This window comes from Coptis chinensis, chromosome 6, assembly GCF_015680905.1.
Source record: "Coptis chinensis isolate HL-2020 chromosome 6, ASM1568090v1, whole genome shotgun sequence".
NCBI lineage: Eukaryota > Viridiplantae > Streptophyta > Magnoliopsida > Ranunculales > Ranunculaceae > Coptis > Coptis chinensis.
This window is the reverse complement of record NC_141461.1, coordinates 5,446,295-5,458,366: the sequence shown is the minus strand read 5'-3', so window position 1 is coordinate 5,458,366 and position 12,072 is coordinate 5,446,295. Positions and strand designations below refer to the sequence as shown.

Here is a 12,072-nt window from a genome sequence, read left to right as displayed (position 1 = left end):
CAACAACTCATTCTCTTCCCCACACCACCTCAAAACCCTAACCTAGATTCGCCACCTCCACCACCACCAACCATTGCCGGAAATCAGTTGAGGAATCATCCTCCAAGAATTCCAAACCCAACCACTCAAATGTGCGTCTGGGACATATCAATTTTGCCTACCCCTTGCGTCCAGACGCAACCAAACCAAATTTTTTAATTTCTTGCATTTTTACACCACCACTTCATCCCATTTTTATATATATCATTCACAACACAGCATAAGCTACCCACCATTGCCATTTTCGAAAGATAACATCAAATTTCACACCCCGCCAAAATCAAAATTTTGAACTTGACCTGTGCGTCTGGGACGCATAGGATTACACTGAAATTTGCGTCCAGACGCATCAGCTCGACCAGTGAACAGTAATTACAGTTTTTCCTTTTTGGTTGTCGTTGTTCGTTTTCCTTTGTTTGATTATTATGGAAGTCTTAAAAGAGATACATCCAGAGTTGAAGTTTGGGAATTTGTTCGAGAAAGAGGGTCTCTCGACACACTTTGGAAATGCTATCTCGACGTTGAGTTGGGATGTGTTTTTGTATGACGAGAGTGACTCGTATGATGAGGGTCTAGTTAGACAGTTTTTCGGTGCTATAGACCATTTCATACCAGAGACGAGTGAGCTTGTGTTGAAATTTGAGACAGACGAGTTTAAGTTGACGAGGGAGATGCTCCAGGAGTTCACCCAAATTCCGATGTATGAGGGGGATGAGACACCTGTACTGGGAGGATTGAAGGATTACCATGGACGTCTTGGCCCACATGCAGAGGTTAATCAAGCAGGCCAGACGAAGACCAAGTCTCTGCAGAAGAACCAGCAGCTAGCATACAGATGGCTTTGTCACAACGTAGTAGGCACGGTGAGTGAGAACACTTTATACCAGCCCGGTCTACACTTGCTTTGGATGTTGATGACTAGGGACGTTAGAATCTGTATGTGTAGATTTATTCTTAGAAGGCTGGGGAATATGAAGACAAAGAAGGTGGAGCATTCTAAGATAGCGCTCCCGGTCATAGCCACAAAGATCATGGAAGGCTTAGGATTTAGATCAGCTGCTCGGATGAGACTCGAGAGCTATGATCCTAAGAGTATTTTGGCTACGAGGACCGCAGGAGAATGGAGCTCAGAGTACTTAGATGTGCAGGGACAGCCGACGTACCCTGTAGCTGCACCACACCCTACTGAGTATGATTTTGGAAACATATCACCCTATCAAGCTATAGAGGATCAGAACATGAGGGCTGCTATGATACATATGCAAAGGGGAATGCAGGCGTTGTTTGAACATCAAAGGACTACCGAAGCAAAGACCACCCATACACTTTCAGGACTGACGAGGTCAGTAGATACCCTGGCTGGTAGTGTTGATGAGATTAAAGAGCGGGTAGTCAGGCTGGAGAGTCAACCGAGAGGCGGACTAGCAGATAGAGGACGCCATAACGTCGAGGTCCGCCACAGTAGTTTTGAGAACCTTTTTGCTTCCGGTAGGATTAGTTACTTTAATAATCCCTCAGATTTGTTTTGTTTCTTGAACTAATGATATTTGATTTTCTCTATTTTGTGAGCTTAACCTTTATATGACGAGAAAGATCAAATATTGATATTCGCATCAATGGTAATATCCTACCTTTTCGCGATCCATTTCATTTACTTCTTTATACATTGAGGTCAATGCATGCAAAAGTAGGGGGGAGGGTGTACTTGAGAAATGAATTTGAAAATTAGTTTTCAAAAACAAAAATATTTTTGTTTCTATATCAAGATAGCATGAGAAAAAAAATGAATTTTAATGATGAGTCCGGGATATATATTCTATAATCGCTTAGTGTTGAGTTTGATAGATAGTTGATATTATTGATTTCATTATCGCTTAGACTATTTATTATGCTTTCGACATAGTTCTTATTGATAGAATTCTTTATCAAGGCACCACCATAAGATTTGGTCGGGTTTGTGTACTTTTGCTAGAAAGAGATTTAAACCCCTAATAAACCGGAAGTAGAATTTTTAGACTTAGCCCGTAAGACTTGAGCTTTATACCCATTTTTTGGAGAGTTCTTACGAAAAATCCGAGTCTTAGTGACTCATCATCTTTCAGTTCTTTATGTCGTTGTAATATAGTCTCATTATTCTTTGATTTAGTTAATCACGAAGTGACATCACACTACCAAAAATTTGATTTTTCCCAACAGTCGAGCAAGAGCTTCCTCGATACTCATCAATTGTCGTTACCTAGCAACGGTTTAAGACTGCAAGTACTAGTAAATGACCGTCACAAATTTTTCGAGTTCGTCATATTTTATAATTGCAACATACATCTCGATGTGAAATGACTTATGGCTTGTGAAGCCGCACATGTAGGGCAGGGAATGGGTCGGATATGGCTATATCCGAATCCGAATCCGAATAATTTCACAAGATTCGAACACTAACCCGATTATATGTGAAATTTAATATCCGAATCCGATTCGAACCCAACCAAACCCGACTAACCCGATCGGATAACACTAAAATTTAAAAAATCCCAAAAATTATATCTGTATCGGACTTGAACCCGACATATCCGAATACATAAACGGATATGAGAATAGACCCGAACTCGATGTATTCGGTAATTGGGTCGGGTCGGATTCGGGTCTACCCGACCCAATTCCCTGCCCTACGCACATGTGTTTTAGCGGGGATATCGATTTGAATTCCAACGTCTAAAGAACTAAAATGGGAAGTTCCCATAAAACAGTTATACAAACTTCCAATCTATCTTTTCTCTGTCTCCTCCTTCCCTCAACACACACCTTTTTGTTACTCTCTACCGGTTCCATCGATTAGTATTAACGGGGTTTTCTCTTTGATCAAGTAAGCACTTTTCTTCAATATTAAATCTTATTTTCAGTTGTCTCTTTGTTTTTATATATATTTTATCTTGCCGAGGATTGTTTATAATTGCATAGATATATGCCTTTATCTATCTAAATGATGCTTGTTTTAAACATGTTTGAGAATGGAAATGGGTGACTCTGCAAAAGATGATGGGCCCGATTGATCTTAGTTTTCCGATCAACGTTTTATTGATGGTGTGTTGAGCTTTGTGAAATTCGTGCAAGTTCGCTTTTCCGATCTGAGAGGCGACCACAATGCCCATGTAATATGTGCAAGAATCAACGAATTCGGTTCCTTATGAAGAAGTGAAGATAGATTTGTTCAAACATGGTTTCAACCCGCCTTATAAGATTTGGTACTTGCATGGTGAGAGTGAAACATTTGAGCACCGATAATGAATCAAGATTCCATGACCACCAAGAAGATGTATACATGGATGACTTTGACGAGCTTTCATAAACTCAATGGCTCAAGATTCGGTGGTAATCCGGATGCTTGTGTCCAAGATAAACCAAACACGGGGACTCAAGGTGAGAACAGATTCGTGAGAGGTACCACCCATCGAAGTTAGGAAATATGCCGAGTATCCGAACCCCTTTGTACAATGGTAGTAAGTACAATGTGCTCGAGGTTTACACCTGTCTGCTTGAACCTAAAAGTGGGCCATGGATGGAGCAATAGAAGTTTTTCTTGAGCTCCAAATTTCTAAAGGATCGCGTTACCTCCGGATAACAACACCCCAAAAATACTCATTATCGCCGAAAGTCATTAAAGAAGTGAAACTTGGATACGAGAAGATTCATGCTTGTCCAAATAATTGTATGTTGTATTGGGGAAAACAGATTCCAAAAGATCAAGTGTGACACATGTGGTGTGTCTAGGTTCAAGTTTGATGGAAGAACAAAACAATGAGTCCCCGCTAAGATATTGAGATATTTTCCAATAACTCCAAGATCGCAAAGAATATACGCGTGCCTGGGTGGCTAAAGAGATGACTTGGCATTCAACCAGGAAGAATGACACCGGAAAGATGAGGCACTCCAATCGACTCTAACACATGGAAGTCCATGGATAGAAGGTATAAAGATTTTTCATCCGATCCTCGTAATGTTCGCTTTGGGATTATCCACGGATGGATTTAATCCTTTTGGCACGTTTAGCACAACACACGCTTGTTGGCCTGTATTGTGTGTAATTCTATAACCTTCCACCGGGTTTATGCATGAAGCCACAATTTACAATGCTCACACTACTCATTGAAGGCCCAAGCCAACCCGAGGGAAGGACATTGATGTGTTTTGCAACCTTTGGTTCGGAGTTGAAAGTTCCGTGGGAGAAAGGGGTCACAACATTGGATCGTTCACTAATACCGAAGTTTAATCTTCGTGCTATGTTGTTGTGGACAATACATGACTTTCCAAAGATATGGGGATGTTTCGGTTGTAGAAAGGCGGTAAATTTTATTGTCCTTGTTGCGGTCCAAAGACAGATTCTATGTGGTTTCGATATGGAATGAAACATGCATTCATGGGTAAAGGAGGTGGCTGGTCGGTCGCCACGATACAAGCAGAAAAAAGACACAAGTGCTAACACTTTTAATAAGAAAGAGGAGTCTCGTGGACAACCAATACGTTTGAGTGGGGAAGCAGTGAAAAAAATGACTGCTGGACTAGATGTGGTGTGGGGGAAAACTAAAAAAAAGAAAAAAAGAAAGGTGGGAGAAGATGATGAATATGCGGATGGTGATGCATCAGCTTGCTTCTCAGAACAATCAATTTTCTTTAAGTTTCTCGAAGTCTTTGGGAGCATATCCCCCGCGCCATAATTTGGATGTTATGCATATCGAGAAAAACGTTTGTGAGAACTTGATTGCATTGATGCTGAACACAAAAGGAAAAACGAAAGATGATGCTAATGCACGTAGAGATTTGAAGCGGCTGAAAATCAAGAAGCGACTATGGCTGCAAAAACAGAATGGAAAGGAAATTCAGAGGCCTGGTCGGTATTGGCTCATGAAAGAAGAGAAAAGGCTATTTCTCCAGACACTACGTGATTTACGTGTCCCTTTTGGTTTTAGTAGCAATTGGAGAAATATTGTCACAGAAGATGGTATGGACTTAAAAGGTGCACATATGAAGTCTCATGACTATCACATCTTGATGCAAAGATTTGCTTCCTATGTTGATCCAACATGCATTTAAGGATAGGAAGGAAATTAAGCCCTTTAATTAAAAGTTTCTCTTCATTTTTAATGCTTTATGTTCCAAGATTATCGATGTTGATTCACCGTTAATATTAGAGAAGGATATGGCAAGGACACTATGTGAACTTGAGAAGTATTTCCTCCGCCGTTTGTTTGTTGTCATGATGCACCCGCCTATCCATTTGGCTTATGAGGCTCGGGTTTGTGGACTGTTTATTATCGATGGATGTATCCATTTGAAAGGTATGGTGTAATTTTGATTATTTACATTGTAGACATATTATTTGAAATATGTTATACTTAACACGTCGTTAATATTGAAGGTTTATGAAGACTTTTAAAGGCTATGTTGCAAACAAAGCTCGCCTCGGTGGTTGTGTGGCGAGAGATACCTTGATGAGGAGGCAATAACATATTGCAATCAGTACAAAGGAAAAGGTAAAACAAGTATTTTGAAAGAACTGGAGGAGAAAATGGATGACTCTGCTAAATCTTTAGATGATATTGATGACAATGGTGAGGCTGGACCAGTTGGCGTAGGTCAGACCTTTGTCATCCATGGTATTGAATATGAACAAGCTCGCCATTGGGTACTCAACTGTCATCCTAAATATGAAACGTGGCAAAGGTATGCGTTATTGTAACCCTATATATTAAATTATCATCGTGCATCTTATGTAAGCTTAAATGTTCCCCCTTTTGCTTTAAGGAAATACACTGAATTCTTACAAGAACGTAAGGCAACTTTAGGAAAGAAATCTGGACACTATAAGGTACCTAGCGAAGAAGAGTTTTTGCCCTGGTTGCAACAGCAGGTACTAGAAAATAACTTAATATTTGCCTGCTTTTGATTGATCAAATCTAATTCTTTGTTGTTAATATTTACAGACAGAGATCGTTGACTCTACGGATGTTGATTTCTTAGATATTATTAAAGGACCTTTGTCGATTGCTACGCGCTACAAGAAGTACTGCATAAACGGCTTCCTCTATGTTACTAAGGACCATGAGAAAACTAAAAGGTACCAAAACAGTGGGGTTAGCACAGATTGTATAACCGCTTGTCGATCTAGTGCTAAAGACAAGACTCCAGTAGATGAATCATTGATGTACTATGGAGTTCTCAAAGATATCATCCAGCTAGAGTATCGAGAAGGGTACAAGCCTGTCCTCTTTAAGTGTGATTGGGTTAAAGTGACTCACCATGGTGTTAGATGTGATAAGGAAGCGAATCTAAGATTAGTAAATTTGTCGAACTTTGCTAGTTCTAATCAATTAGGTGACGAACCATTCATTTTTGCACAAGATGCTAACCAGGTGTTTTACTCTAAAGATCCCAAGGAGCCGGAATGGCATGTTGTACTAGAGGTTCCAGCAAAGGCATATTATGAAGATAAAACTTGTATTCTTCCCAATGAATCAGTCGTAACCAGTGCTGAAGTTGGAACCAGCAATAGTGAACAGGCAATGGATGATGAGCTGATCTATAATGATCCTAATGAAAATGTAGTGGTTGTTGAGAAGACTAATATACGAAAGCGGTCGAGGAAGCGTTAGGTATTATTATTTGTAGTTGTTTATGTAGTACCCTTTTGCTGGCTAAGAAAGTCATTTGAATTGTATATTATTTGACAATTGATAGTTTGTCTTTTTAAATGTATTATGTGGTGCTAGTGAATTTTAAATTACCATCTTCTAGGTAAACCTTTAAACTCCGCCAATGCCAAGTTTTTGCTTAGCATTGCCGGTCCCAAGCCCGGATAAAGGAGGAGGGAAAAAGGTAGGTTTAATCTTTAATAATGGAACATGGTGGTCTTACCAGGTATCATCTCAGCTCTCTCTTATTAGGAGGTAATTATTTGATAAACTCTTCTTGAGATTTTACTATCTTCTTTATTTATTGCTGTTTTACTTAAGATGTTGGAATGTAGCTTTGTTTCCTTTCTTAAATACTAGCTTAGAGGAAAGAATGGCTTTCGTGATATGACATTTGCTTTGGGAAAAGCTAATTGATTTTGTCCCAACTATTAGTGGGATTTCATTGGCTGAATCTCCCACATTTAAAAAGGCTCTAGGAGGTGCACCTGTTAATGTTGAATTGTTGATGTTGGGATCGTACGACTTGGTGGTTCATCAGCTTTTATTGGCAAGGTATTATTTTTAAGGTTGTTTACTTTCCACTCTTTTACACGAACGAATGATTTCTTTTTTGTTAGTTTGTTTTTTTAGCTCCGCCCTTTTTGGAATATAAAAGTATCTACCATTAGTACCATGAAAGGTCAAACTAAGTCGACTACTTAGGAAAAAATTAATATTCTTAAGCTCGATCTGATGTCATACTTTACTAAGGAATCTAAATGTACAAATGCTGTACCTTCCATTTTTCTGTCTATACCTTCTATTTTGTAGTCTATAACTTCTATTTTTCAGTGAATCACTTAATATCCCTTAAGGTTTGAGGAGTTGTGATTAGAACCTGTATTCATCATCTTGGATAAAATCAATGATTTATTTTTGTTTCACATACTTTTTGGAATTTCTGATTGTTATAAATCCGTTGCGTACATTGATATCAATCTTTACACAGCCTGTTGGAGATGCTGGTGAAACAAAATCCATGTACAAAGAAGTAGTTTTAGGCGGTGATGTTTGGGATCTTCTTGACGAGTTAATGATTTATATGGGAAACCCTATGCAGTACTACGAGAGAGAAGTGCAGTTTGTTCGGATAATTTTTTCTAATTCTGTTATTTATTACGTACTATTTTTAATCAACAATATCTTATTCTTTTTGGAATAAGCTTAGTTTCTATTGGTAGATTTTGATGTAGCTCTTTGGTGTCTGACAGGGTGTTCTTCTCTCTGGTCCTCCTGGAACAGGTAAAACACTTTTTGCACGGACACTTGCAAAAAAGTAAGTAAGCTCATTAGAAAGAGCAGAAAGAACCACTCACCTAGACGGACAAGCAAGCAGTGGAGACAAGTAGAGCAGAGCGGAGCAAGGCAAGCAGGTAGGTCGTTCATTCAGTCTAGAGCAGAGTTCACTGGACTTGACTTTGGTCCCTTCATGAACATCAGTTTCGCTTCTTAATTAGTAGGTGCTTTCTTCTTCTTCATTTTTTTTTGTTTGTTTCTTATGGAGATAAGCTAATGGTTCAGACTTCAGAGTATTTATATTTCTCAGACTTGTATAACACTCTACGCATACACATAGTTTGAAATCGTTTAATTATATTAAATACTGGCCAAGTTTTGGGCAGTGGTGTTTGTTGCGTAGCATTTCACTTGAGCTGATTTGCTTATGCCAAGCTGTTCTATTCTACTTGAGCTAATATAAAATGTTCAACTGTTTTGCTTTAGGTGAGTTAAAAAAAAAAAAGTTTTGCTAAGGAGTCCTGTGATACTTTAAAATCGTTGGCCTCAATACCTGACATATAGGATTATGCTATTCATGTACATGTGTATTGACCTTGTTTCTTCTTTCATTATTTACCCTTTTCCTGTTATTCCTATCTCTTAATATCAATAAACGCTTTATGCATAAATCAAGAGACGACAAAACAAACGTAACACGTTTGAAGTTTTGAAACTTGGTTGTGTTGAAAATTCCACAATCCATGTCGACGATTTGTCACTGGTTTTAATTTGATTGTCATTTGTAAAAGTAATAAGTTGATAACATATCTACTGGTAGCCTGAAAAGTTTCTTGTGATGGAAATATAACACATATATTGGAGTATTTATTTTGATTATAGAGGTCATATACATTCTACAAAGAAATTAGTGATACTGGAATATTATTATTTCACAGAAAACAGAGGAAAAATGAAACTATAACACTTTAACAAGTAAACTTTTCTGCAACAAGGTGTACTACCTGATTAATTTGGAAAACTGAGCCAATCTGTTAACTAGTTCAGTGCAATTAAAACTTTATTGGCAACTCTATGAAGTATTGGATTCCAAATGATGGTATATTCAGGATTAGCTTTTGTAGTTGCGGCTATGTGTCTTAGACTCTAGTGTAGATGCTGTTATCTCTTATCTGACAACCAGAAGATATTCTGTTGCATGTTGCATATATTTTTGGATACGTGGTCATTCTATTTTCCTTTATGTGATAATATTTATCAGGTTCGTGAAATATTGGAGCTCTATAGAAGGATATATGGGGAGTATCTAGCAATCCCAGTTGTAAAAGGGAAGGCAAGCGAGCTTGAAAAGTTTCCTAGTCCTTTCATAAGCAATTCTTGCTCCGCATTTTCCTTCTGCTGTGTGGATGTTTCACTTGTCCTAAGCAGAAAAACATACAGTTTAAAGGAGTTGCAGGTTAGTATAACAGCTCAATAGAAATATCAGATGAACCAACTCCAACCCAATTGTTCCCTTTATAAATAAATAAAAAATAAAAATAAAGAGAGAGAGAGCAGACATACTTCCTCCTACGCTTTCTATTATCACCACCTCCGGCTGAATCAAACAGTGCTGCATCAAAGCAAGGAATGCAGAAATAAGAAGATACTTTGCAGAGACAGACATGTGAATATCTAAGTCTTCATGAGCTTCCCCATCCCCCAAAACCCTTGTATTTCTCTTCTTCCTTTGCCATTTTCTCAGAGTCCACTCTAAGACTGTTAATGAAGGATGAGATATGGGTCCTTTCATGAGTTATACAACAACTGTTGAGGTGACTCGTGATAGTTTCGTGCAACTCATCTACTTGTTTCAGTGATTACTATAAACTATGAGCTTTCTGCATCTCTGTTCTGATAATATTTTGGCAGGTATTTATTCCAAATACTGGTCATGGTATACAAGGCGCAACATCCCATTGCCTCGGTCAGAATTTTGCCAAGATGTTCGAGATAACCTTCGAGAATGAGATGAGAGAGAAGGCTATGGTCTGGCAGAATTCCTGGGAGTACAACACTTGAACAGTAACTCTCACACAATTTCTTTTGTTATTTTTTATTTCACATAATTGCTTAGGTACTTAACAGTACTGAGTTAACCATCTCTGTGAAATTTTATAAAGGCATTGGATGAGAAGCACTTCTACTGATATTTTCCAACTGTCCTAGAATAGTTAAAAATTGAGTGTGAAAACTAATAGACTCTTCGTCAGATCAAGAGTTCATTTAATATAGAACTTATAGAAGTCTGATTCATTCTGAAAGTAATTTATATCTCCTGTTCACTTAGCTGTTTGTAGGACTGTTCATTCTTGTATATGAAGAGACGAGATGTGCATTTGACAAATCTGAAAAACATAAATTTGCTTGGCAAGTCCTTGTCGCTATCTGCCAGCCAAAGAAAGTAGTATAATGTACTCGTTTCATTCTCTTACTTCTACAGATTGGAGTCATGGTGATGACAAAGGTTTGGTTCTTCCACCTAAAGTGGCATCCATCCAAGTTATTGTGGTTCTTGTTCCTTACGAAGACGCTGATATGCAGGTCATCTTTGATGTGTGCTCTGCCACTGTGGAAACATTGAGCAATGCCGGTGTCCATGCTGAGAAAGATATAGAAGAGGATTCACCTAGTTGGAAATACTCACAGTGGGAAATGAAAGGTGTTCCTTTAAGGATTGAGATTGGGCCAAAAGACATGGCTAATAATCAAATAAGTTGCATTGAGGTCACAGTCTATTACAAGATCTGCATTGAAGAAACAAACTATTGGTATCTGTTTCCTTGTCCTAGAAGAAAAAATATTTATGTGGTTACTGGTAACTGGTACTCATTGATGGTTTCATGGTTACTGGTAACTGGTACGCTGAAAAACTTTAATTAGCCCTTCCTGTGCTTTCACATTATAACATTCAGGTTTTGTTTGTGAGTTACTCATACATTTGTCACTGCATATCGTACTTTGCTCTATGGTGAAGCTTTTCCGTGGAACTAAGAAGGATACTACTGTTGGAGAGGTGTGCTCTCTTTCCTTAGATTCATTTTTAGAGTTTGAAGTGGCCATTAAGATACTCATTGCCTATTTTTGGTGCAGCTGATAACACAAATTAAGTTCCATTCCCTATCCTTGTTTACAAGGGCATCGTCCGTGATTATTCATATATGGAGAATTAAGCAGAGTTTTCAACTTTCCTGCAAACGCAACAAATGGTTCATATGGGCTGAGGAAATATTACAAGGACCTTCTTTGCCATTATGAGCATGTGTATTTCCATAGGCCAGATAGTCCACCTCTAAGTAAAACTCCAACAGGTATACAGTTACAAACTCTCTGTTTGATTTGTATCTTTCCATATCTTTTAGGCTTGTAGTTGTATATATAATTATATATATTGGTATTTTTGGTTTCTTTTGAGTACAAATCCAGTGTCTCTTATTTGCAGTAGTACTTCCTGATTTGAACATATCTCTTTATGACCAGGAATTTGATCCTGATGGTAATTTTTTATGTTCACATTTACCTGTACTTTGATCGATCATTATTTTTAGTTGATTCATTAGTTATAACTCCGTTTCATATTATGGTCTCTCCATGTAAGAGTGATTGAGTACGATTTATAGTGATGACCTCACACTTAGACTCGAGAAAAAAGAGAGAAAGAAACAGCAGTATGAATTATATCCATCAGGTATCATTTGACATTGATATATATATATATATATATATATATATATATATATATATATATATATATATATATATATTTTTTTTTTTTTATCAGCAAGTTTAGGTTGTTTACGGGTCCCCTACCCCTTCTCATTAATAATAAAAATATAGTGAGTTACAATCGGATATAAGTTTTTCCCATAGCGCCGTCAGATACAATTTTCTTTATATCCTCGAAAACGAAGCTAGGGATAACTTCTATGAAACTAACAGATGGGATATTACAAGCTAAAGCATCCGCTAACTTATTACATTCCCTATAAACATGTTTAATATCAAACATTTCCAAGTGGTCTATAATTTGAAC

At 37.8% G+C, this 12,072-nt stretch overlaps 1 protein-coding gene and 1 long non-coding RNA gene across 2 annotated transcripts; both read left to right on the top strand.

The window, feature by feature from the left end:
- Positions 1-5,537: 5,537 nt before the first annotated feature.
- LOC147491010 (uncharacterized) lies at positions 5,538-6,817 on the top strand. The gene is made up of 3 exons (XM_086568711.1): positions 5,538-5,754; positions 5,836-5,941; positions 6,015-6,817. Exons 1-3 carry the CDS (start codon positions 5,600-5,602, stop codon positions 6,681-6,683), a joined length of 930 nt encoding a protein of 309 aa, XP_086424837.1. The 5' UTR covers positions 5,538-5,599; the 3' UTR covers positions 6,684-6,817.
- Positions 6,818-9,337: 2,520 nt separating this feature from the next.
- Positions 9,338-11,473, top strand: LOC147491009 (uncharacterized). The gene is made up of 4 exons (XR_015199104.1): positions 9,338-9,456; positions 9,912-10,064; positions 10,483-11,055; positions 11,133-11,473. It is a non-coding gene; the product is annotated as an uncharacterized LOC147491009 (long non-coding RNA).
- The last annotated feature ends 599 nt before the right edge of the window (positions 11,474-12,072 follow it).